The sequence below is a fragment of the Rhinolophus hipposideros genome (genome assembly GCF_964194185.1).
Source record: "Rhinolophus hipposideros genome assembly, chromosome: 1".
Taxonomy (NCBI): Eukaryota; Metazoa; Chordata; class Mammalia; order Chiroptera; family Rhinolophidae; genus Rhinolophus; species Rhinolophus hipposideros.
The window spans coordinates 105,684,662-105,712,047 of NC_138047.1; the positions used below are offsets into that span (position 1 = coordinate 105,684,662).

At 49.4% G+C, this 27,386-nt stretch overlaps 1 protein-coding gene across 6 annotated transcripts in view; it reads left to right on the forward strand.

The window, feature by feature from the left end:
- The window catches only part of SLC2A9 (solute carrier family 2 member 9), a 132,082-nt gene that overhangs the window by 15,928 nt on the left and 88,768 nt on the right, over positions 1-27,386 (forward strand). For 4 of the 6 annotated variants that reach the window (XM_081048873.1, XM_081048871.1, XM_081048874.1 and 1 more), the window contains 3 exons: positions 10,163-10,259; positions 14,903-15,001; positions 24,715-24,875. In XM_081048873.1, the coding sequence (XP_080904999.1) occupies positions 10,197-10,259; positions 14,903-15,001; positions 24,715-24,875 (323 nt within the window). In that variant the 5' untranslated portion in view covers positions 10,163-10,196. Of the gene's footprint in view, positions 1-10,162; positions 10,260-12,119; positions 12,297-14,902; positions 15,002-24,714; positions 24,876-27,386 lie in introns of those variants that run through there. The other 2 variants (XM_081048870.1, XM_081048875.1) reach the window with 1 other exon arrangement.

Sequence of the window (27,386 nt, forward strand, 5' to 3'; positions counted from 1 at the left end):
TAGGGGCCAATTAAATTGCCAGGAGCAGTGGCCTGCTCTCTGCAGCTGCTGGATTGTGGCAGGTGGGCATTCGGGGGCTTGAGCTGTGGGTATTCACCAGTGGGCCTGGCAGCGTTTTGACTTTTTGAGAACTGGCACGGCCACGCTGGTGGGCACTAGCAGTGTATTAGATATGAATAGTAGCCATATTACTGCAGACCAAAAGGACAGGGAGCTAGCATTTTTAGAACCTCATGCACAGAGCTAATATTTATTTTGTTATGTTATATATTATTCCATTTAAACCTTAGAGAACTCTTTTGAGGCAGTTGAGGGTTCTTCAGTCAAACACCAAATGGTTACTTCCCCTCCTTTTTGCTTGACTAGTTCTAAGACCCCATCCATTCCACGAGGCCCTTGCAAAGAAGAAACACCTTATCTGGGCTCCGCAGAGGCCAATTGCGGCGAGTTTGGAGATGACAATAGTTTGTTCTCCTTTAGCATTTACCTCGTGCTTTGCATACATTCACTCATTTAACCCTCACAGCAGCTCTGTGATGAGATCCTGTTATTATGCCTCACTTGACATAAAGAAACGGAAGTACAGAGAAGTTAAGTACCTTTCCCCAAATCACACCGCTAGTGAGCTGTAGAGCTGGGATTTGAACCCCTGGCTCCTTGCTGCCTGGGCTGCAAGCTCTCTGCACTTGGCCTTGTACCGCACAGGCGGGCAGCTTTCCACCTGTGACATGACATCTCAGGGGTGATGGTCATTCTCAGCTCTGTGGTGGTCTCTATAGGGGGAGGTGCAGGCTCTGCTGCGTCCAGCTCCCCTGGGCAGCAGCTCTTTATTGACTTAACCCTCCTCCATTTCTTTGCTGGCTGGAGAGTCAAAGATGGGAGCTGGCTATGACCCGGAGGAAGCACAACTCACCACCCACACGTCCTCCTGATGCCAGCAACGTTCCTATTTGTTACATGTTTTCTGGGAAGAATGCACAAGTCTCCGCTTGCTGGTCCAGGGCACCTCACCTATTTCAACACGGAGGATCTATTCAGCCTGTGGATTTGGGTCTGCTGAGCACACGGTTAAGCCCCGCCCCCGTGCCCATGTTCCCTTGCCTTAATGACATCCCACGGAAATATTTAACACACAACACGATTTGTTGACGTCCGTCACTGCCTTCTTTTCTCTTTCCTCCACATTCACGATTGTCCTCTGCTCTGACCTTGATTTTAGGTGGTTCCAGCTTTGGGCGGACAATGTACATACCAACAAGCTCTGACCGCAGCTTGAATCATGTCTTCTCTCGGTTGTTCTCCAGCCTAAATCCCCACTGAAGCTTCACATTCTCCCTACGTGCCCATCGCCCGTCACTCACCCTCTATCCTTCCCTCCCTCATGAACATCCCACGCTGGTGACACCCACTGGCTTCCTTCTTCAGTACTGAGCCGGGAATGACCTTCCACACCATCCTGCTCTCCGACCAGGCTGCTCCCCAGATGTCCCTGGTCACTATTTCACAGCTTCGCGAATCTGCCACTTGCCACCCTCCTTCAGCTCACTTCTTGGCCTTGTGCTTCACTGAGACTATAGACGCCATTCGACAGAAATCCCCCATTTCCCGACGTCCTCATGTGCAACCCTAAGCCCGCAGGCCATCCTCTGACTCCTCACCCCCTGCCTGCCCACTTCTCTGCTCCGCCCCACGACTATTGTTCCAGGAAGACTTGTCTACACCAGGCTCAGTTGGTCACCACAGATGAGCTCTCACGTCCTCTAACCGGTCTTGTCTGGCCATTTATTTATTTTTATTTTTAAAAAAATTTTCAATTACAGTTGACATTCACCATTATATTAGTTTCAGGTGTATAGCATAGTGGTTAGATGTTGATATAATTTACAAAATGATCACCCAGATAGGTACAGCACCCATCTGGCACCAGACATAGTTATCACAATATTATTCACTATATTCCCTGTGGTGTATTTTACATCCCCATGACTATTTTGTAACTGTCAATTTGTGCTTCTTAATCCTTTCATCTTTTCACCCAGCCCCCAACTGCCTTCCCACCTGGCAGCCATGTTTATTCTCTGTACCTATGAGTCTGTTTCTGCTTTGCTTGTTTGTTTATTCTGTTCTTTAGATTTCACATATGAGTGAGATCGCGTGGTATTTGTCTCACTCTGACTTATTTCACTGAGCATACTATCTTCTAGATCCATCCATGTTATCACAAATGGTAAGATTTCATTCTTTTTTGTGGCCGAGTAATACTCCATTGCATATATGTGCCTAATATCATCTATTAGGCGGACTAATCGTCTATTGATGGACACCTAGGTTGCTTCCATACCTTGGCTGTTGTAAGTAATGCTGCAATGAACATAGGGTACACGTTGTTTTTCAAATTAATGTTTTGGATTTATTCAGATAAATACCCAGGAGTGGAATTGCTAGGTCATAAGGTAATTCTATTTTTAATTTTTTGAGGAGCTACCATATTGTTTTCCATAGTGACTGCACCAATTTACAATCCCACCAACGGTGCACGAGGGTTCCCTTTTCTCCACATCCTCGCCAACACTTGTTGCTTGTTGATTTATTGATGATAGCCATTCTGACTGGGGTGAAGTGGTATCTCATTGTGGTTTTTATTTGCATTTATCTGATGATTAGTGATGTTGAGCATTTTTTCATATGTCTATTGGCCATCTGTATGTTCTGTTTGAAGAAATATCTGTTCAGGTCCTCTGCCCATTTTTCAATTGGATTGTTTGTTTATTTTGGTGTTAAGTTGTATTAGTTCTTTATACTGGGGGTGCCAAATAATGTATACAAGCGGACACTTTGGTCACCTCAGCTCAAGCAGTAGGTCGCCCTCATCAGAAGTGTCTGGATGCTGATGGTCACCACTTTGAGCACCTCTTGTCATTGCGGAAGTCAAACGTGACTTGTATTCATCTTTTGTTATTGGTATATATTGACTATTACAATTTTAACACAGTTTTGCTTTCTTAAAATGTGTATATTTTTTTGGTACCCTCTGTACATTTTGGATACTATTGTCTCGCCATTTCCAGCACCTCACTCTCCCTATTCCTCCAGCCCAGTCTCCTTTACCGTTTTCCCTCCCCCAACTGCTCTTTCCAGCTTAGAGTTCCTTAGGGCTCTTTTGTTTCTACACTCTCGCCCTAGGTGACCTTACCTGATTCAGAGGTGTTAATTACCGCGTAAGTTCTGTCCAGCCCAGGCCACTTCTCAAGCACTACTCTTATTTCCAACTGCCCAAGTGATATTTGCTCTTGGATACCACACGAACATCTCAAGCTCCCTTCCTAAACAGAACTCTTCATTTCCTCCCACCCCAGATCTGTTCCTTTCTGAGTCTTCTCTAGCTGGATGAATGATAATTACCATGAATGAGAGACTAAGGATTGGCCAGGAACTTCCCAAGTCCCGTTAACTACATTATCCCTCATCTAACAATCATGATACAGAGACTGATAATGGTCTCCGATTGACCGATAAGGAAACAGACCCAGAGGTTAAGCGTTTGTCTTGGGTCCTAGTGGCAGAACCGGCGTTGGGACCCAGATTCCTGATTCCAATATCCTTGCTCTTCCCACTCCACTCCTCATGCCTTTTCAAATCCTGGCTCTCACCTGATTGCTTGGAGGCTGTCTGCATCCTCAGGTACCTGAGGGGTCCGCACATGGCATAAGTCCAGGGGCATATTTACGGTGTCATCTATATGAATAGCACTCCATGGAATTATATGGTGACACTCACCTAAGCTGGAGTAGGAACGCAGCCCCTGGAGGTGGACAGGGGTTGGCCGTGGACACCCTTGTTCTGGCTTCCTTTGTCCCATCCGTCCCCATCTGACCCCACGCTGAGTCCTCTTTTGTCCCGACCGGCAGGACAATGCAACGTGGGACGAGGGGAAGAAACCTGTTGAGGATGAAAAAAGGGGAGACAGGAGACGCGAAGAATGGAGGCAAGACAGGGATCTGATCAAGCCTCAAAATTTTATTACGATGGCGGGTTATATATATAGCTATGTCAGATGGGGGTGGGATATGCTATGTCATAGGGTGGCGAGGTACTTGTCGCGGGCTGATAGGCTAGGACAGGGCGATGCCATATGAGGTACAAGGAAATGGGCAGGCTCTGGGTTTGGCGCGCGCGGGCTCTGGGTTTGGCGCGCGCGGGCTTTGGGTTTTGTGACCAGGAAGTTCTGCCTAGGCAAGGCCTGGGGATTTCTATGGCTCCCGACATCTCCTCCCTTTTTGTTTGTTTTAAGGAGGTGGGCCTTGACCGAGTGAGGGAACAGAGGCCTGGTTCCTCCAACGAGCGGAGCTCGTTATTGGATGGTTTTGGGTATCTTTTGTGGAGGAGAGGTAGAGATTTTTTGATACCAACCTCTATGCAAACCAGGTATGTTCTCAGGAAAGTTAAAGGGAGCCGACCGTTGTGAGTCGAGCCCTTTCCTTGCAAATGCTTTGCTTTGCACTCACCTCGGTGCCCATACCCCTCCCCAACTCGTGGGGGGAGTAGACATACCCTTAGTATTATGTCGTCCCCGTGGGGAGGAAGCCAAGATAGCCTTCTTCGAGGCCGTCCCCTGTTGCTAGCCGCTGATAATGGATTTGGATTGGTTTGGCCAAAACAGCATCGATTTGGTTTTTAATGAGGTCAGTAATGCGCCTAAAAGCCCATGGCCCGAAGGCTATTAAGAGAAGGATGCATAGGAGGGGGCCAAGGGTGGGGAGCAGGTAGGGGAGAAGTCCGTTGAAACCCGTCCAGAGTGGGTTTTCGAAGAGTTCTTTGCGTCTTTTTACTAGGTCCTCTTGTAGTTTTTTGATCTTGTCTCGGACGATCCCAGACTTGTTAGCATAGAAGCAGCAGCGTTCCTGTAAAGCTAAGCAGATACCTCCCTGTTCTGCAGTGAGAAGATCTAGGCCTCGACGGTTTTGTAAGACTACTTCAGCTAAAGAGTCAATCTGATCTTGGAGATCATTGATGGTCCCAGAAAGTGTTTGGACATCATCTATCAGCTGGCGTGATAGTTTATTGTAGGACTGGACTGCAACACCTACTCCCGCGGTACCTGAGGCTATTCCAGCAGTAATTCCTAGCCCTACGAGTAAGGGAATGGCTGTAATAGCACGCTTGTGGCGCCCGGTGGCAAATTCTAGGCTGGGGAGAGGGACAGGTGTGTCTCCTGGGATAATAGAGATATCAGGGAGGAGACTAGCTGAGACACAAAGTCCAGTCCAGTTGGTGGGTAACGTGGTGTAAGCGAGGCTGTTCCCACATATGAAAACTTGTCCAGGGCTAGAACACAAGGTTTCGTTAACTTGAATGATGTCAGAACAGCTAGTAAAAGTGACAAACCCTAGATCTACATCAAAAGTGTTGTTTTGAAATCGTCCCTGATAGCAGGGGGAGGTATTAAATCCTACAGGTTGAACTCTAAGAGGAAGGGAGAGACGGGAACAGTTAGAGATTTGTGTGTTTACTGTGATATTGGAGGGGATTGCAGTAGGTATGGGAGTTCCCATAGTCATGCAAAGCCAGCAGTCCTGGGCAAGAGAAGGGTTGGAATGATTTAAGGCCCAGAAGGTGGATTCGAGAATGTTGTTGGTTTGTGTGTCTAAATCCATATCCCGGGATTTTGGGAGAGCCAAGGGGTGGTAAGTTAAAGGGGGGAATAGGTGGTGGAGTATTTTTTGAATGTGCTCAGTGACAAGAGTCTCTTTTAATATGTCATTTGGCCCTCCGCCATCTGAAATGTGGACAGGCATTTTAGTTGGCCAGCAGACTTTATTTCCAATTGTACCACTGCAGCCCGCCTGACTATATTTGTTATTGTCAGAGAGGGAGGTGGAGTCCCAATCGCCTCCGAATGTGGCGGACCTACGTCCGATAGCGAGTCCCAAGGTATGGGAGGCTCCAACCCCTGAGCATAGTTTAATGTAGTCAGCAAGGCTGCCTCCACGGTGGGGGCGAATGGTTGCCTGGCAAGTGGGGTTGGCATTTTCATAGGCTAAATGTTTAACAAAGGCGCTGTCGTTCTCGCCTTCTCCGACCAACCGTTCGGCGGCGTCGGTAAGTCTGCTGATAAACTCACAATATGGCTCCTCGGGGCCCTGACGAATCTTCGCCAGGGAGGTGGTAGCGGAGCCTTTTGGGGGTAGGCGGCGCCACGCCTTGAGACCAGCGTTCTGAATTTGAGCTAACAGCCCCGGGGGGAAAGTTGCCTGGATTTCATTGGTATGATAGGGTTTTTCTCCTAGTAATTTATCCCGAGTCCATGATCTTGTTGTTCTATTTTCACTATTGCGCTGTGCTATCTCTCGGCAGTTTTCTTTAAACTCTGTGTGCCAGAGGACATGGTCCCCCCCAGAAAGGGTGGCACGAGCTAATTTAAACCAATCATTGGGTGTGAGCCAACGGTCACTGAGACCTTCAAGAATTGCCAAGGTGTAGGGCGCTGTCGGGCCATAAGAGCTTACTGCACCTTTTAAATCTTTAATATGTTTGATGCCTAGCCGGTGATATTTTTGGCCAGTGGGATCATTGGAGTTGGGAGTGTTATCTTCTGGGTCTTCTGTGTCAGAGGCCTCATCGGCCGAGGGGGGATTATGAGAGTCGGGGGGTTCATTGTCAGTCTCTTCCATTGTATCCTCTTGAGAGGGTGGGCCACGGTTTTGGCTGCGGGTAACTGGAAAGGTCATTAGGGTCTTTTTATTAAGTATTGGGCCTTTTTGAGGTTTTTCAGGGCTTTGGTTAGGCATTAAGGTTTTAAGTTCTTTTTCAAGGGCATGCAGCTCCTTTAGGAGTTGCATATGTTCGCGTTTTTGTTGGAGTATCTCTTTAAGAGAAGAAATTTCTTGGGTTAAAGATATTTTTGTCTGCCTAATGGGATCGGTTAAGGATGGGGTGTTTTGAACTAGGGTGTCTTGAGGGAATAGGGGTGGGTTTGGGTTTAAGACTGGGCCATAGAATGCTGGGAGTTCCTGAGGGGGGACATAAGGGGGAGGGGTATGTATTTTTTGTGAAGGGGCGCGCAAGGTTGGCGCGGCGAGGCCCCAGGGATCTTCTTTTTTATTATAGCGGGCAGCTTGTTCCTCTAAATCTATCTGGTCTCTTGGGGAGAGCTGGTCCTGATTATTAAAGGCCAAAAGGGAAGGGTAGATTTTAGGGGGGTCTTTTAATGGGTGATTCTCTAAGGCAGAGGCTTCCTGATTATCAGCTTGTTTTTTTAGGTTCCTCTGGCATGTCTATTGAAACAGATTGGCAGACAGAAGGGGGGCGGGAACTCTCTTTTAGGACTGTTTCCCCTGTCTGTAAGATCTCTCTAACATCTGGGTCTGAGGAATGTATTTTTAGGATATCATTAATCAGATTCCAATATGAGAATGCCGATACAGGGACCTTGTTGGGTCCAAAAACCCGATAGTAATCATTAAAACAGTCTCCAACTCTCTTCCAATATTTTTGATCAATCGTTCCTTCTTGGGGGAACCAGGGGCAGATATCAGAGACAAAACTGAAAAACTCACGTAAATCTTTTTTTCTAGCCTTAACTCTCCGCATCTTGAGAGATTCCTTAATACCCTTAAGGAAGAGTTCATGTGAACTCAACTCCTGTCCCATGTCAATCACCTACTCACCAATCTCTCGTCCTTCGCTGGGCGGCTACTCCAACGTCGGGCAAACTTGGAGTCTTTTCTTACGGGTGAATACCTCGTGAACTCCAAACGAGCCTTTTTACTGCCGAGGGGGCTGTCGAGTCTTGTCCCTTACGGGCTCGAAACAAGCCACACTCGCGCCGGGGAGGCCCTCGAGTCTTGTCCCACGAGTGAAAACTGCGTGGGCTCGAAAGAAGCCAGCCCGTGGAGGCTCAGGGAGGGGGGGGGGCCGCGGCGGTTTCCAGAGTAGGTGTCCTCATAGAATCTTCGTACCTCGTGCCCCACGTTGGGCGCCAAAATGTCCCGACCGGCAGGACAATGCAACGTGGGACGAGGGGAAGAAACCTGTTGAGGATGAAAAAAGGGGAGACAGGAGACGCGAAGAATGGAGGCAAGACAGGGATCTGATCAAGCCTCAAAATTTTATTACGATGGCGGGTTATATATATAGCTATGTCAGATGGGGGTGGGATATGCTATGTCATAGGGTGGCGAGGTACTTGTCGCGGGCTGATAGGCTAGGACAGGGCGATGCCATATGAGGTACAAGGAAATGGGCAGGCTCTGGGTTTGGCGCGCGCGGGCTCTGGGTTTGGCGCGCGCGGGCTTTGGGTTTTGTGACCAGGAAGTTCTGCCTAGGCAAAGCCTGGGGATTTCTATGGCTCCCGACACTCTTTTCCCCTGTTTTCCACCCCACCCCACCTGTTCTGTGAACCAGGCACCTCTCGGCCAGGCTCTCTGTCAGACTCTGTGGACACACGTGGGTCAGCTGTGGTCCCCGAGTGGGAGGAGTGTGTAGGTCAGGGTTCTCCAGAGGAACTGAACCAATAGGATTTATATCTATATGTTAGATGTAGTGATATGTATGGAGATAGAGATGGGGGGGAGAGAGAGAGAGATTGTTTTAAGAAATCGGCTCACGAAATTGTGGGGGTTGGCAAGCCCTACACTCATACGGCAAGCCAGCAGGCTAGAAATTCCAGCAAGAGTTGATGTTCCAGTTTCATTCTGAAGTCTGGAAATACAGGCAGAATTTCTGTGTTATCTTGATGCCAAAGTCCTTCCTCTTTAGGGCACCTTTGTGTTTGCTCGTAAGACCTTCAACTGATTGGGTGAGGCTCACCCCCATTAGGGTGGGTCGTCGGCTTTCCTTCAAGGCAACCGGTGGTGTTAATTATCTCCCAAATGCACCTGCTACATGTTGCCTGTTCTCTAGATGTCCAACCACACACCTGGGCCCATGGCCTAGCTTAGTTGACACGGACAATGAACCATCCGGAAGAAGTTATGGTTGCTGATGAGAACATACGCAGGACAGCAGTCAGCCGGCACCATTTGGTTCCTGCTAGGCACGTGCTGGGAGGTGCAAAGGAGGCAGGGGTTCAGACTTTCCAGGAGGAACAGACACATGAGCAGAGGAAGTGAGCCTTGAAAGTGAAACGGGAAAAGGAGGAAAGACATACTAAGCAAACAGGGCAGCCCAAGAAACACCAGAGAGGCCTGAACGTGGAGGCACCGTGGGCTGGAATGTCCCGGGGTGCTGGCATCAGGCAGTTGGGGTCCCTCCATGGAGTGTCTCAAATATTACACTCAAGTGTTGGTTACAGCCTCTCCCCAACCAACACGTATTGCGTCAGGCCGGCTCAGATGACTTCTGGACCTCAGAACCTGCCATCCTACATCAACGGGATTCTTCCAAAATTTTATTTTGTATGTCTCCTTGGCTACTTGAGACCATAGGGATTAAGTCTTTAAAAAAATTGTTTTAATTAAAAAAATTTTTAAATTTGTTTTTATAGTTGTAGAAGTGGGCTTCCCCACACCCCTCCCTAGGATACAAAGTTAGGAAACTATAGAAAAATAAGAGGAACATTGGCTAAAATACTACAGCCGCATGATTGTTTTGCTGTCTTGCTGTTTCTAGGCAGTCTGTTTTCTATGCACACAAATACGTGCTCTGTCCTGTGCTTATCGTGTCTGCAGCCCCATCTCCTGCAGCATCACAGCCTGTGCTGGGACAGGCCACTCACCTTCCGTATACCCCATGCGCAGTCTGTACTTTCTTGTTAAATTGTCTTTTCCTAGAATGCAAGCTCCATGAGGGCATGCCAAGTTCTGTCTTGCCCCATAACCTAGATATCAAGGGCTTAAAGAATTTTTGCTGAATAAATAATTGAATGTATAAATACTTTGCTTTAAATTTAAATGAAAAAAACACATGGATACAGTGTAAGTACATATATTGCTTGAATGTGATTCTATTAATAAGTACATCTATTTTTATTGTTGACCACTGTATATTCTGTTTTAAACCTTCCTCTTTTTGTCAAGTAAGAATACATCATGAGCATTTTCTCATTACATGAAATGGTTTTTAACGTAAGGTTTTAAGTGCTATGTGGGTTTTCATCAGATCAATGTTACCCATGTGTGATAGCAAATGTCTAATGGCTTCTTCCCTTTTCCTCATTTCTCAGGAAAAAGTCCAGTCCCAAATCTGAACAAGCAACCATGAAACTCAGTGAAAAGGACCCAGCAGATAACAAAGCAAGTGATTTGGTGAAAAAGAAATTGGTCAGTCCTGGTTTCCTTACCCCCTCTCTCTCATATGAGTATCCTGGTGGCTCTGGGGCAGTCCTTCCTTAAGGTGAGGTCAGGCCGAGAAGAGAGAGCAGCGGTTGGAAGCAGAGGTGGGAAGGAGCCATGGGAATCGTAACAAGTCCTCAGGGAGGCACAGGCCATTGGTGGCTTGCACTTCAGTTGATCATACCGTCTGCTGTGACCTTCTGAGTTTGGGGTATGTGTGGTGTGTCTCCACTCCAGAGGCCAATTCTCAACAAGGGCATGTTGATGTTGAAAGTGACATGTCATGATCCTTAAGGATATGCCCAAACCCATCCCCCAGCTCCACCAGAAGGCCCAGTTCACCTGCCCCCTCCTCCAGGAAGTCCATAACACTTAGAAAGCCTCTCTCCCTCACTGGGACTCCATGGGCCCTCTCTTTAAACCAGATGCAAAACCCAACAGCCAGACAGCACAGGCTCTGTGCTGGACCTTTACACGCGCTCTCGTTCGGCTCTCTCAAGGCATCTCCACCCACATTTTATAGGTGAGGAATTGAGGCTCAGAGAGGGTTGAAGCCACTTGCCCAAGGCCATGTAGCTAGTTCAAGGTGGAGCTGGCCTCCAACCTTGACCCGCTCTCCTTGTCTTTTGTGATGGGTGTGGAAGCCCACAGGACTCAGAAGAGAATATGTCCATATTGGTAATACACCTTTATTTAGCAGGACAAAGGTCAACACAGTGCATTTGCCCAACTGCCCGAGAAGTGTGAAATTCGCAGCGTCAGGATCATTATCCCCACCTCACAGGTGTGAAAGGGGAGGTCCTGGGAGGACAAGCCACCACCTCAGGTCATGCAGGGACATGGCAGAGTCATGTTAAACAGACCTTTCCTCCAGGTGAATACCGGACGTTTTCCTCGGTGCTCACATCCGGTTGAGTCAAGGCTCCACTGTCCAGGCCTTTGGTGTGATGGGGCTGGCCTTCTCCTCCACTGCCCCTCGCACACTTTAGGCCCCGCCCACACGCGACTATTTCACTTCCCCAGTAGCCCAGGGCGACCCTGCGTGCAGGCCCTGCCTCAGTGTCTTCCCACCCCACTCTGCCCTTCTCTGCTTGCATACTCTGCAGGCTTAGTCATCCAGCAGCCAACTCTTCCAGAAAGTCTTCCGTCAGCCAACCCCAGGTTGGCTCAGTGCCTTCTCCGGGTTTTTCCCGGGAATCCTTAGCTATTATTGTACGTCATGTTGCAACCTAGAGTTTCCATGTCAGAATCCTGCTCTGGACTATAGGTCTGCAAAAGGGAATGGGATGGCTGGTTGAAAATCAATTCCTGAAAGAGCCGGTTCTCCCAGTTTCCTGCATGATTAATATGCAGAATGGTCTTTGCACTGAGGGCTTCACGTTTTGCACTTGTAAACATGGTGGCTCAGAGAAGCAAAGCGACTTGCCTAAGGACACAGTACAAAAAGTAGTGATTGGCAGTGTATTACATATATGCTAACTGAAAACATCAAAAGGAAAATAAAACGAGCAGCGGAGTCGGGGTTGGAACCCTACCAGGCTTCTACTGCAAAGGCAGAGAACTTTCCCTTTAGTCCCCAACCTTAAAGAGACACGCCCTGGGTTTATGCCAGTCACTCCCTTCCCTGCAGCTGCTGGCCTTGTTAAGAGGGAAAGAAAAAAGTTTCCAAAAGAAGAAGCCAACCATACCTTGGAGTGACTCCTGCTCCTGAGCAGACATGTTTCCCATCTAGGATTTTCCAGTTGCTGTTAGGACTTGGGAACGAGGGAAATAAAAACGTTGCCCATTTCCTGTTCAGACAAGAGAAAATTGCCACACTTCCTGTGCTGGCACCCCGCCCCCTTCCGTGGACTCTGCCTCTTCACTCATCGAGATGCCTTGGCAGAGCTCGGGCCCTAAGGCTCGGAAACAAGCATGGACTCCCAGGAGCTCAGCTCAGCTCACTTCATACAGGGCCCCAGCCCTCCAGGCCCCCCCAGTGGAGCCTGCCCTGGGAGCAGGACACCGGGTGGGAGGAAAAAACAGGTAAACAGGGAAACTGGCCTCTGTACTCCCCATGGAGGGCTTGGAGTCCCACTGTGGGTGGCCGGCCACAGGACTTTGGTCAGGGAGGCCTGCCTTTGGGTCCTGGTGTCCTGGTCCCTGTGACTTTGGCCGTGGGGCTCCAACATTCCAGCTGTGGTTTCCTGGGGCAGACAGCACCTTCTGGCAGTGTGGCTGTGCTCATGTAATGAGACCACGCTGGGTGGTGTCCCTTCCCTGCCTCCACAGCAGTTACCCTCTGCCCCTGAGACCGTTGGTAGGAGGTGGTGGACACAGGCAGGCCATGCGGGGGCAGGGGAATCTGGAAGATGGCTCCCTCCTGTCCTCCATCTCTGATGGGTGCCGACAAGGGAAGATTGATGAGGTGGGGAGCAAGGGGGGCCCAGGGGATCAGGAGAGGTGACATCTGATCTGAGACCCAGAGGATGAGTTTCAGGACAACGGGATGGGGAATGGGCGTTTTGTCCAAAATGTGATTCTGTTTTGTCAGTGAATCCCATTCAGTTCAAGCTGGTCTGATTGCAGAAAAATGCAGTTGTCCCTCGGTATCCATGGGGGATTTGTTTCAGGACCCTCCCCCCCACCTCCCACCCCCGCAAATAGCAAAGTTCATGGATGCTCAAGTCCCTTATATTAAAGGGCATAGTGTTTACATATAACTTACATAATCCTCCTATGTATTTTAAATCATCTTTAGATTACCTGTAATACCTAACAGTGCAAATGCTACGGAGGTAGTTATACGGTATTGTTTAGGGAATAATGACAAGAGAAAAAGTCTGTATGTGTTCAGCACAGACGAACTGTCCATCGTAGGCCTAACACAGAGCCCACGTCAGCAACCACGTGACTTTTGTTTCCTAATAGTTTCGATCTGTGGTTGAATCCACATGTGTGAAACCCGTGGGTTTGAAGGGCTAACTGGATTCCATCCCCCTGGCCTATAAATCCTCCCTCTTGCCTTGCTGGACCATCCAGTCACCAGCTCCCTGTCTGCAGCAGGCTCGGTGCCTCGAAGCAGAGAGCTCTACCCTGAAAAGTATGACCCCCACCCACTGTGCAGCCTCTGCTGCTGACCCTCAGGGGCACCCGACACAGGACAGGTGAGAGACCCTTACCTGCTGAATGCCTTTCTTCTGCATAATATCCTGGGAAGTGTGTTTACTATCCCCATTCACAGAGGAGGACACTGAGTCACAGAACAGCGGTGTGACTGATCTAAGGCTACACAGTATAAGAGGCAAAGGGGTCGGGGTTCAGGTGGAGTCGAATTCAGAGATCAGTGTAAACAGTAGAAGGTGGAGCTTTCAGGGAGCAGACCTTGTTAATGGCTCTCAGGTATGTCGTCTCCAGAAGGGACGATTTCAGATGGATGTAGCCACACAGGCCAGGCCAGGAGAGACCCTGGCATGTCACTCGGGCAGCGGCCATGCTGTGTGGCTGGGAGTGCAGAGAGAAAACAAAGAGCAAACACCCTTTCTGAACGCTCACTGCATGCACACAGCACTCTGAAGGGCTTTGTCCAGCAACACATTGACCCCTCAACCGTCTATACAGCCAATGCTGTTGTTTAGGTTCCATTTTACAGCTGGGCAAGCTGAGCCCCAGAATGATCAAGAAACTTGCTCAGGTCCCACAGTTGAGGGGAGGAGGTGTCTGGTGTGGAGCGTATGCCAGAGGCGGCTACCCAGGTAGGCAGAACAGGGAATTGGCTATTGGGGTCCTGTTGCCCCTCCCAAAGAGTATTTGACTGACAGTTCCCTGAGCTGTGGACCTCATCTGTCCTGTTTACTGTGTCCCCAGAGTTTTGTCAGGGCCGGGCACCTCAGACATACACACATACACGTTGAATGATGGCAGACTGCCTTCCAAGAGCACCTGGGTCCCCTCCAACCGCTGAGCGGCCCATATGCCCCTGGCCAGCCAAGGATGGCAGCCTCTCCTGCCTCCAGCTCCTGCCAGTGGGCCAGCCTTTGCCAAGGGCTGCATGGTTCTGCTGTGGCTGTGGCAATCCTTGGATAGGGCCACAGGGCAGGATTACATGGAGGCAGACGCCTGCATCTCTGGGCCACGTCCTGTAATTCTGTCTGCAGGGCCTTGTCCCAAGGTGGTTATACTGGCTTGTGGATTGACCACTCTGCCTGGAGCAGGGCATGCATAGGTGTGTGTCTGTGTGGCCATCAGGAGCCTCGGGGAGCCCTAGACTCTGCTCCCAGATGAAGAGGCAGCAAGGGAGAGGCAGTGTGGTGCCATGGGTGATGACGTGGGGGTGGAGCCAGGCCACCTGGCTCCAGACCACCTGGCTCCAGTCCCCATCCCAGACAGGGAGAGCTCTGTGCCTGTTTCATCACCTATAACACCGGGAATATAATACTGATCTGTGGATCCCACGAAATAATAACCAGAAAGTGCTTAGCACAATGCCTGGCTCGTGGCTCTTCATAATTGCCAGCTGCTACTGCTGGCAACTTAGTCTGGCCTTTGCTTTTTGCTCCTACAGTATGTGGGTCGAAACTGGCCCAATTCAGCTAAAATAGCAGTGTGTTGTCGAGTGCCAAGGTCTGACATGCTGTCCTCTCCCTTCCCAGGACTGGTCCTGCTCGCTCATCGTGGCCTCTCTCGTGGGCGCTTTGGGTTCCTCCTTCCTGTACGGGTACAACCTCTCGGTGGTGAATGCCCCGACTCTGGTGAGTGGCCCGCGGCCGCGCGATGCGTCCGGTATGGGGGCACTGCGGAGACGCGGGAAAGTGGGTGCTACCTTGGTGCTGGGTGATACCAATCCTGCAGGTTCTGAGCCAGACTCTTGCTGGACACTGGGGGAGGGGAGTATAGACAGAAAGAGACCAGCCCCTGCCTTCGAGTGGGAGGTGGGAGATACAGAAACAGACTATGATAGCAATAGGCGGGTCAGTTCCTTGAGGCTGGACGTGGGTGTCCTGGGAAAGTGTAAGGAGAGGTGGGGGGCTACGGAGGTCCCAGGGGCAGATCTTGAGGGTCTTATTCCAGGGCAAGAAGGTGGCATGGTGTCTGAGTGGCCACGAGGAGCCTTAGGCATAGAAACCTTTTCCTGATCTATTCTCTTTGTACTCATAGATTTTTAACCAGAGCTAGAGGTCACTTGAGAATCTGGTAGTTAAGATCCATAGTTGGCTTTTGTTTTCTCTGGGATTGAGTCATTAATGCAGTTCTCCCAGAACCCTCTAACACTGCCCAGCTGGTCTGCAGTTCTCACCTGCCTGGGCTGTTAGGTTTAGGTGTTGCTACCTGCTAGAGGTGCTGGCTTCTGCTGGGCCCACCTCCACCCTGGGGTAGAGTGGATGGGGGTGGGGGTAGGGTGAGGGAAGACTTCCTGCAGGAGGTGATGGAAATCTGTGTCTTGACCATGGCCAAGCTATGAAACATTTGCAGAAATGCAGGTGTGTTGTGTGTGGGGCACAGGATGTGTTTTGGACGCAGAGGACAGGAGCTAAAGAGGCCGGCAGGCGCCAGGCTGTGGACATCCCTGGGGTTCCCTGCTTTTCAGGCTTTTCCCTGCTTGGAGGCCCAGCATCCCCTCCAGGCAGGCTGGACGTGGTCTCAAAGGCGTCCCAGAAGCCGTGGATGTGCAGAGGTGCCTCAGGGATCCAGACCCCATTAAGTCCTACATTTGGGGGCTCTCTGTAAGTTCCTTTGAAATCCTGATTCTGATTCTATAAACAGTTTGAAAACCAGGGGGTCAGGATGGTTTATCCAAACACTTGCAGCTATCACGGCTTTCATTTTGTCATTATGGTATCGTCTCAAGGTAGAAATCTGATTTGTCCGTATTTGTCTTTAAAAGGGGCTTGGGAATTTGCACTCCTGCTTCATCTTGAAAGTTCATTAGAAACTCCAGCAGAAAGTGGAGGACCTTTGCACTCATGGCTTGAGGGGCAGACATGCAAAACTGGAATAGAATGATATGGGTGGAAAAATAATGATTCAAGCAATGACTGTGGGAACATGAGCAAGGGACAATTCTGTCATTGTTTCCAAAAAAAATTAATCAATAAACTTCTTTTAGAGCAGTTGTAGGTTCACAGCAAAACTGACCAGGAAGTGCAGAGATTTCCCATATACCCCTTGGTCCCCCCCACACGTACACACAGCCTCCCCCACTGTCCACTTCCCCACCAAAATGGTACACTTGTTAAAATCGATCAACCTACCCTGACACATCGAAGTCAATAGTTAACTTTAGGGTTCCTGCTTGCTGGTGTTACATTGAATGGGTTTGACAAATGTATAATGACACGTACTCACCATTGTGGTATCTTACAAAACAGTTTCTTTTTTTTTCCCTTCTAAGGCTTTGTCTAAATCTACTTTTTCCCAAAGATTGTTCGTATATGCTGTCTTACGTCCTTTTTAGGCTTAATATTTATATTGTAAGCATTTTTCCACGTTACTGAAAATTCTCCATCCCCAGGATTTCTAGGAGCTGTGTATTGCTGTGTTGTGTGGATATCCTACCTTCCTGATGTGACCTGTTAGGTTATTCTCAATTTTTCTCTAGGGTAACATACTGCTGCATTGTTTAAATTGGGGCCTGTGGTTTGATTGGGTTTGGTTTGAATCAGAGTTGGCAGAGCTGGCGGCTCACAGGAGGAGGCGGGTCTTTCTAGGCCTGGGGTCTAGAAATAGGAATAGGAAGACACTGAGTTTTATTGGTGTCTGGGTGACCCAGACTGTGGGTGCCACCCCTGTCTGTTCCCGCCCCTGGGTTCCCCAGCTTATTGGAGCTGGGGAGCCTGCATCTTTGATTCAGAATTTCATTTCTTCATTTTCTAAAGTTCTGAATGTAATGGGACAAGGAACAGGGTGCCCTCAGGGCTGGCTAAGGTATGCTTAGAGGGGTGGGGGCAATGGTGGCTCCAGTCAGACACGGGGAACAGAGGGTCGCCGAGCCTAGCCCACTTGGAGGGAGCACGTGGGAATGGCACTGCTGGTGTGAACAAACTCAGACAAATAAAACTAGAACATCCTTTTTCTGACCCACAGGAGAAAGACACTGAGTTTTATTGGGCACCTACTATATGCTGACATCATGCTAGGACCACACACCCTTCCAGCAGCCTCAACTGCAAGCTAAGGGCATTACTCCTGTTCTACAAATAAGTCGTTTCAGAATTGGTGCTGGAAACCATCACCCTGAACGTGGGTTGGATGAGATGCCGTTTGAAAGCCGCTGCTGCCTCAAGGCTGATTTTTTTTTTTTTTTTAAGATTTTATTGGGGAAGGGGAATAGGACTTTGTTGGGGAACAGTGTGTACTTCCAGAACTTTTTTCCCAAGTCAAGTTGTTGTCCTTTCAATCTTAGTTGTGGAGGGTGCCGTTCAGCTTCAAGTTGTTGTCCTTTCAGTCTTAGTTGTGGAGGGCGCAGCTCAGTTCCAGGTTCAGTTGCTGTTGCTAGTTGCAGCGGGTGCAGCCCACCATCCCTTGCGGGACTCGAGGAATTAAACTGGCAACCCTGTGGTTGACAGCCCGCGCTCCAACCAACTGAGCCATCTGGGAGGCAGCTCAGCTCAAGGTGCCGTGTTCAATCATAGTTGCAGGGGGCGGAGCCCACCATCCCTTGTGGGACTTGAGGAAGTGAACCAGCAAACTTGTGGTTGAGAGCCCACTGGCCCATGTGGGAATCGAACCAGCAGCCTTCGGAGTTAGGAGCACGGAGCTCCAACTGCCTGAGCCACTGGGCTGGCCTATCAAGGCTGATTTTGAGCAGCCACAAGTAATGTGAACAGTAATGAAAATACTCGCCCTTTGCATTCCAGCCAATCAGAGGCCATTCAAGGAGTGGGAAACGTTATCTCAGGGTGAATAGCAGGTCTGCAGAACTGTGCTGTCCCCCTGTAAACACAGCGATGCAATCTCTCAGAAGAATGTTCCAGCAGGAGAGAGGCTCAGGATTATTATTATTTTTTTAATAAGAAGGATATTTGGGAGTACACACTTCTCTCTGCTCCTGCCTGAGGCCAAATAGGAAATTAAACTTTCTTTCTTCACGTTCTATATAATTAAACCCAAGGGTCGGACCAACCCCCCTCAGTGCAAAGGTGGTGGAGGGGGCAACCCAGAAAGCTCTGACAGTCTTATTCTCCTGACTGTCCCTGGCAATTGAGACGTCCTCTTTCCTCGTGTTTAGTTTTCATGCTAAAAGACCATCGTGGGAGCCAGGTATTCTCGGGTGTCTAGAAGTCTAGAGGTTTCTTTCCCATTCAGGTAGCTAAAGTTCCCCAGGGAACCACACAGTGGGGAGTACATAAAGCACCACCAACGTGCAAACTGGGTATGAAGTGAAGTCAGAACGGGAGCTGGACGGATTCCTGAGGACCTGGGAGGGGTCCCCGAGACCACCCCACGTGCAATGACTCACTGGGGGGACTCACAGGACTCTGGACATAGGCATAGTTGGGACTGTGATTTATTACAGTGAAAGGGTGAGAAGCGAAATCAGCAAAGGGAAGAGGCACCTGGGGCAAAGGTCACAGGAAACCAGGTGCAGCCTTCCCGAGTCCTCTCCCAGCGGAGGCAAGCAGGACACACTTGATTTCCCCTGCAGAGCTGTGACAACACCCGTGAAGTGTCCACCAGGGAAGCTCCTCAGACTCGGAGTTCAGGGTTTTTATTAGGGGCGCGTCACATAGGCACCCCGTGCTTGGCAGGCACACACTTCCCGTCCGTTGCAAAAGGAAAGCGGGTGTTCAGCAGACACCATGCCGTTTGTACCGTTCAGGCCCCGTGAGCCGCTCTTACAGGTTCTGGCAGTGGTGGGAACCCTCCCGATGCTGATGCCCAATGCCCGATGCCCGAAGCAGGCCAGGGCCAACCTTGCAAGCAGGCCTTTCAGAGGAGAGCAGCCTCGGGCCAGATGTGTTAACTGTTTCCGCACAGGAGGCCTTCGCTCTGCCACTCGGGTGACATTAGGTGGCCCTGCTGGGTTTGTGGAATTTTGTCCTTGCGTGGTCTTTCCTTCAAAGAGTGTGGTCTGGTGGCTGGCGCATTGGTAAAGACTTCTGGACTCTTCTCCTGGCTGTGCCGATGTGGTCGGTGGTGCACTGTCTTTACAAATCCCTCAGGTGTTATGCCATGCTCTTACGCAATGGTGGGTGTGCTCTGGCCCGTCCACACAGTGTTCTGTTTATGTGTATTTTTAAAGCACCCCGAGAATAATTTTAGATGGATTCATGGCAGACTCTGTGTGACTCAGTAGGGAACATGAATGTCATAAAACAGGCCACAAGGTAATTTACCTCCCATTGTCTGGCAATTTCCTGTCATCATCTGGAGGTGTGCTAAGCCAGTCTTCCTGGCTGCAAATTGCATAGTTCAATGCATTGCCAGAAGCTCAGACCCTGAGTTACTGTCTGGGGAGATAGCGGTAAATCATTCATGGATTTATAGGTCTGAGAAATAAACAAGTCTAGGACCCTTATTTTACAGACATAGAAATACTGGTGTCAATCCCACTGCCAGCCACCCCAACTTCTGATTCTTATTGTGAGCTTCTTGTGGACGCAGTACTGTGCTTTCTATCCTCGCATTAAATCCTCGCATTAAATCCTCAGTAACGTTTTGAGGAGGGAGAGGATTTCATAGATGAGGCACGGAGAGGTTAAGTAACTTACTCAGGCTCACCCAGCAGAGCAGTGGTAGAGCTGAGAGCTGACTAAAGTGGATCCCAGGGCCCTTAACCGTGGATAACCCTGCCCTCAGAGGCACAGAGACTTGCTGGAGGTCACAGAAGGATTCAGTGGTACAAGCAAGTCTTGGACCCAAGACTCTCGACTCTTTGCTCAGTCTCCGTTCCTTTAACCAGGTAGCCTCTTATTTGTTTCTTTGCAGTTTGAGCTCTAGTCAGCACTAATCATAATATAAATGCTCCCTGATAAGTTCATTACAAAATTCTATGAGACTCATCATCTCTTACCAATTGCTCGAGCCTCCTGACTGGTCTGCGTGTCTCCAGTCTAAACTTTCTGAAATGGCCTCCACACTGCACCCACAATGTCCTAAAACGCAAATCAGAACTCTTGATTCCATACTCAAATTCTCCAATCACTGCCTCCCCCCCCCCGCCTGTACCCCCAGGATGCAGTGTGCACTCCTTAGGCTGGTTTTCCAGGTCAGTTCTGACCAGCCCCTGCCTAGCTCTCCAACCTTCTTCCAGCTGCTGGGCCACCCTCCAACCCCACTTAATCATCATGGTTCCTCTGTGTCAGCATATGGCTGCCGGCTTCTCTGCCTTTGAGAATTCTGACTACTGCCGTCCAACCTGAACCCACCCCACCTGCCTTTCTTGCTTACCTGATTCAGGTTTCCACAGCCCTTCTCAGCTTCCTGCTGCGACAGCACTTTTCACCCCATGTTATAATTGCATGTTTACCCTGATGTTGTCTCTACTAGATATCAAGCTTCTTGAAGGCACGGGCTGTAGAACTTGTATCTGGAAGGCAGGATGGGAACCTGGGCCCCTGGGGGTAAGGAGGCTGGTATGCAGAGCCAGGTAGAAAGACACAAGAACGGGTCTCTTGGAAGTAGGCCCAATGGAAAAGTGAAAGATGGAGTCCATGAATGAGACGGCCCAAAGCACACCTAGAGTTGACCTAGCACAGGGGCCTTAACGCGATAGCAGGTCGACTGTCATTTCATTCAACGTCATTTCATTATAACGTTGATGAGATGCTGTAGAAACTTAACTCTTGTTTAGATCAATTAGCCTGTGGTCAAACTGGTTTCCTTACATGTCGTTCAGCTAAAGTGGCAGAACCTATTGATGAAGCTAAATGAGGATGTCATGTATAAAAAAGACGCAGGGGTCCCCTATTTTTATTATGTGGTGCCCAATCGCAGCAGAAACTCAATTTAAAACACAAACACTCACTGAAGCACCTGTTCTGTGTTACGCAGTACCAGTCAGTGTCCACAAATCTCAAACTCAGTGAATGTCCGTGAAAATATTACCCGAATAACCTCCATTGCATGGCTTCTGCTATCACCTAAGCCGCCAGCTGCCTTTTCTCTAGGCCTTTGCTGGATTCACACTTGGAGAAGACAGACATTTAATCACTAAAGGCATCATTTTGGAACCGGCTTTTGGGGAACATTCAAGAATGTGATCCCCCCCCCCCCCGGGGGCACAGGTGAGGCCACTCCACTGTCTGCAGAGATCCCCACAGCAACTCCCAGCAGTGACTGACATGGAAGCCGCCCCTTTTCCCACAGGCTCCTGAGTGCCTGGGAAGAGCAGGCATTTCCTTCCAAACAGCATCCTTTTATTTTCTGCCCATGAAGTCCAGGAAACTGGTCACCGCTGCCAGGGTGGTAAGAAGAGGCTCCAGAGTAGGGCTCAGCAGGGCTCCTTGCACGGCTGCTGCAGATGTGTGAATGGGTGTGGGATTGCTCTAGCGACCAGGTCACATCTGTGAGTGGCCTTCGATGTGTAACCGAGTCCAAGCTTGTACCGCTTATCACACAGCAGCCAATGAGTCGAGGGACAAGGTAACGGGGCAAGGAAAGCGACTTCATTCAGAAAGCCAGCAGAGCAAGAAGATGGCAGAGTGGCGTCCTGAAGAATCATCTTAAAGTATAGAATTCAGCCTTCTTTTATGTCAAGGGAACGGGGAAATGGGAAGACTCGATGACCGGAGATATGCTTTGTTCTGAAGCAATACAGACTTCTCTCACCTCCTCAGAGAGGCACTCTCTGATAAGGGGCCGTTTGGGAAGGTCAAGGAGCAAGCAGAGTTCCTGTAACGTTTAGCAGGTCTACACTCAAGACCCAGCAGAAGCTATTAACCAAGAAGCTGTAGGAATAAAGCAGTTTTGAGCAGGATGGAGCCAGAGAGGCCGCACATTTCACCCCGTTCCACATGCTTGGGGGTCTCCTGTTTATTGGGTGGCAGGAGGGGTGTCTGTGAAGTCCTGGGTACTCATTCCTTACCCCTGCTTCTCTGAAGGGTCTCAACCCTGTAAATACTTGCCATAGCCCTTGGGACCTCCTGTACCCCCACCTTCCAGTGGCCCCTGCATTCCTTTGGCTTAGCAATTACACACTATTTCTCCTGCTAAACTCTGTGTGCCTTGACGGTTGTTGACTTTGCATTCACCAGGGCCTGACGGAGTGTCTAGCCCATAACAAAGCCTTAACTGAGACTTTAAATCAATAGACGTACCATTGTACTAAGCCGCTTAACTTTCGTACCGTAATTGTGAAATTAAGAGTCCACTCGCGGATCGTGTGTTCGGGCTCTGAAGCCAGGCAGCTCTCCCACCTCCATCACACGTCAGCCGTGTGACTGTGGCAAGTTACGTGGCTCCTGGTTCCTCCTCTATCAATGAAGCTTTCCACCGCGTGAAGATAAAATGGGATCATTTACATGGTTTGGCAGAGTTTCATTAGTTGTAAACGACAACTTTGTCAGATTGAAGCTACAAAAGAAGTTGCAAAAATAGTGAGCAGCTGGTCGGTCGGTGAGAGGGCTGGCCAGCCAGGTGCAGGAGCTCTGCAGCCTAGGATAACAGCCAGAGCAGGCCAGGAGCCGGGCCTGGGGGGTTCCCTGCAGCCACCCCACCATCTGCTGCACCTGGCAGAGGGCACTCAGCTCCTGCTGGGGCCGCTGCTGCCCCCAAACCCAGTCCTGCCAGGGAGCTCCCTCTGCTGCCCTACCGTTGTGGGCCGCCCTTCTTAGCCTCAGGTGCCTCAGGTGACGTCCAGGCCCCTGATTGGCTGAGCCTCAGTCACATGTTCATGTCCTAGCTGCAGGGGATGCTGCGAGAGCAGGGGTCTGATATTTTCAACCTCTGTAGTGACGAGTGCGCTGTTTCCCACAAGGCTCATCCGGCAGGAAGTCCTCCCAAATGGGCAGAGGCCTTCTGACACTGTAGCCAAAAGGATGCCAGATGATCAGTGGAGTACATGAACCCGAAGGGTCACTGTTCACGTCCGGCCTCTGACACAGAGCACAGTCCCCACTCGGAGGCTGCACAGGGCCCCTTGGTTAGTCAGAGACTGACTGTTGCGGTTTATGGTGGCCCCAGTGAGTGGAAGGGTATGTGCAATGCTACCATGCACATTTGCGTAGATGTGTCCCGGGCAGGTGGGAAAGAGGTTTTTTCTTTAGAGGAATTTTCTAGAAATGGATTTTATGGGTGATATGTTAGGGGCATGTTCAACTTTATGAGGTGATGCCAAACCGTTTTTCAGGAAAGCCGGACAAATGAAACTCCCACCGTAAGTGCAGGACAGTACACACTGCTGACAAGGTCACTGCTCGGTCTTACCAGACTTGGGGGTGGAAGTTGTGAGCTCTACCCAAGTCCTGGGCACTGTTCCCAGCTCTTGTCTGACCCTCCCAACAGGCCTGAGACGTCCGTGTCATCATTCCCCTTTTGCAGATGAGGAAACCAAGATTCATCTAGTTTACGTCATTAGCAAGTCACAGTGCTGGGGTGCAAGCCCAGATCTGTGCCCGCCTGAACCTATGATTTTTCCACAAGGTCATGTGCAGGCTGTGGAGAGCTCTGTGGGCCCCTCCTGGGGAGCAGGGGGTAACTCTGAGCATCTCGGAGATGGAACCCTCTTGGAGAGGAGAGTGCCGTGACCTCAGTCTTTGGTTCACACTGGAATCACCTGGTCCCCAGCCCAAACCCACTGCCTCAGAACCGCCAGTGATGGAGGTCTGTGAAGGGTGGGTGAAGTGGTTCTCATTGTGGCTTTGATCGGCATTTCCCTGTTGTCTGGTGACATGGAATATCATCTCGTTAGCTTACTGGCCACGGAATTTTTTTGGAGTCTCTTCAAGTCCTTTGCTCATTTTCGATTGGGTTGTTTGTCTTCTTACTGACTTGTTAGCGTTCTTCATATATTGTGGATATCTGTCCTTTGTAATATGGGTGGTACAAACATGCTATTTCAATCTGTGGCTTATCTTGTCATTTTTACCTTCTGAAGAACAGAACAGTTTAGTTTTGATCAAATCCAAGTGAGCATTTTGTTTTTCTTTTATGGTTAGTGTTTTTTGTGTGTGTCTTGTTAGTTTTGCCTCCCCCAGTGGCAGAGATTTTCTCTGATGTGAGGTATGTGCACTTTTAACACATTTCCCAGGTGATTCTGCCGTGTACCAGATTGGAGAAGCCCGGGTATAACGGTCACTCCAGATTTGCTACGTACTGAGCAAGTCACATTGTTGCTCAGAGCCTCAGTTTCTCTATCCACAAAATGAGGTAAAAATAGGGTTTGACGAAGTAAAGCTCAAATAGAACTTAGCAAAGCCCTAGCATGAAAAATGTATTCTGTAAGAGCTGTTTTATCTGTATACCGGCTGGCTTCAAGCCGCAGGATGGGACAGAAAAAATAACATGGGTTCTTCTTTGTTTTCAGTACATCAAGGCCTTTTACAATGAGACGTGGGAAAGAAAGCATGGACATCCAATCGACACAAACACTCTGACTCTTCTCTGGTCGGTGACCGTGTCCATATTCGCCATCGGTGGACTCGTGGGGACGTTTTTGGTGAAGCTGATTGGCAAGTTTCTTGGGAGGTCAGTGGAGGCTGTCTTTGTTTGGGTATCCCCTCCGTAATGTTAATGATACGTCCGTATCGTAGTCAGGATTCCAACAGGCAACTGGAGAGATTTTTACATCAGAAGGGGAAGGGGTAGGAATAGGGCACCAGAGGCCAAGGAGAAGTGAAGCCACAGACAACAGGCTGACAAGCAGGAGCGGAGGGACTGGGCTATGTCAGCACTCTGCTGTCCCAACAGGGAGGGAGCTGGGAAGAAGTACCCTGGCTTCTCTCTCCTCCCTCCTCCCACTCTGCTACTGGTGCCTCTCATTGGTCAAAGCCAAATGGAAGCTAGAAAAACCAGGAGCCTTATGCATGCAGTCCACGAGGAACCAGTGCCAGACAGAGCAGGGCTGGAGGGAGGAGCTGGAGCTGGGTGTAGGAGCAAGTGGAAAACAGCCTACACAGTGTCTTAGAGCTTGTCCCATCTAAGCACACACAGCTCTGCTTTTAAAGCATCGGGTGCTTAGACAGTCTCTCATTATACGACTGGATGACGATTTATCGAACCAGTTTCCTTTAGATAGATTTTCAGGGTATTTTATATCTTTTACAAATACGGTTTGTAAGTTGAATGTTAAAACTTCATGTTGAGATTCCCCATCCCGGCCCTCTCCAGTCAGATCCACTTTACCTCGTGAGCTTCATTTCCTCACTAATTTTTGTCATAAAGAGTTCTCTCAGATCAGATCAATTTATCAATATATCCCCCAAATGTTTTATTTGTATCCTTGCTCATAACTTCGTGGGAGATATGGAGGTGTTACTGGAAAAAGTAGAGTCTCCGGAGCATTCATGTCTGAACTTGAATCATGAGTCTTCCACTTAACTAGCTGTGTGCCCTTGGCCAAGTCATTTACTATATTTGAACCTCAGTTTCTTTATCTGTAAAATGGAGATAATTGTTCCTACTTTGTAGGGAATGTTATAAGGGCTGGAGAAAATAATGGAGGGAGAATGGCAGGTGCTCAATAAATAAAAGCTATTATTATTTACCATGTTATTTACTATCATCCTCATCGTCACCTTGACAACCATACATAGTAGGTGCTCAACAAATCTCCACATTGCATTGACCTGAGTTGGAGAGGAGATTCAGCAAACCCCAAGGAATCACTCCAGATCTCGGGGCTATAGAAACACTGTTAGGGAAGGTGCCACCCATTCTTTTACACCCAGCCTCACATCCCCAACAAGGAGCACATTAGAACTACATGGGTTCAGAGCAGGTTTTCCAGAGCCTGGGGCAGGAAGCCATCCTGAAAACATCTACAAGGTGCTCTGAAGGTCTGCTGCCCCAATGCGGCCTTCGTGACATTTTCCCTGTCCCCAAAGCCACTTCCAGGGCAGTAACTAATGGGAACTTGGTAGAAGGGAAGCATGACTGTTGCATAGTGAAAGCGCCATTTTCCAAGTTTCCAGCCACTCACACACACACTCTCTCTTGTTCAATTCTTTCTACTCTGTGGGTCTGTAGAGGGCCCTGGAAGTTGGCACCTGAACTCAGGATAGAACCCACACATGACAGCCACAGTACCATAGTCTTTCCTTGGTGCCAAGCAGGTCTTAATTAGGGTCCTGCTGGCAAAAGTACTATGAAATCCATGACTGTTGGACAACAGGTAAGTGGCTCGCTGGCCCCCAGATTGGCACCACTGGCCAAGGTCCCTTAGGCACTGTGCTGAGCCTTTGGCTCCAGCCAGACTCTGACCCCAGTCCTCTTGCCTATTCCAGTTAAATGGTCACCCCTGTCCCCAGGCTCCATGGCCTGTGACATATACCTTGTGTCTGGCTGTGGGTGCTTTTACCCCCAGGCTGCCCCATAAGAAGTCTCTGAACCCAAGCAGATGGCACAGGGAAAGGAGCACTGGAATTAGTATCCGGATGCCGTGGCCCAGCAAGTCCTGACTCCCCAACTTGCAGGTGTGTGACGTGGGACTTTGCCACCTCACCTCTCAGCCAGCACGCTTCCCACTGTGCAATGAAGGCAATGAACATGGCTTTGCAGCCCTCAACAGCATGACAGCAACAAAAGCAACAGGAAAGTAAAACAGGAAACCTATTTGAGAAATACTAACTTTCTAAGTGAAGGAGAAAGGATGTCGAGAGATTAGATCAAAGGGTATTGGTTGTTATGCCCCAAGCAGCTGCCAATTCCTTTTTCATCATTCCGGGAGTAAAGGTTGAATTGGGATGAAGTCTCAGATTGAGTAGTAAGTCCATTGGGAGGAAAACGAGCAGTAATGGAAGGTGGCTACCATTTATTCACCTCCTGCTACATACCTGTGCTTGACATGGGGCATGTCATTTATTTCTTACAGCTAGCTATCGTCCCTGTTCAACAAGTGATGAGTCTGAGGCCCTGAGAGGCCCAGCAATGTGCCCAGGGTTACAAAGAATGCAGTTGACCTGAAATTCAGATCTGGGTCTCTGACCTCAAGCTGGCATTCCTTTTATTACATCGTGACGATTGCAATGGCTTCTTGAT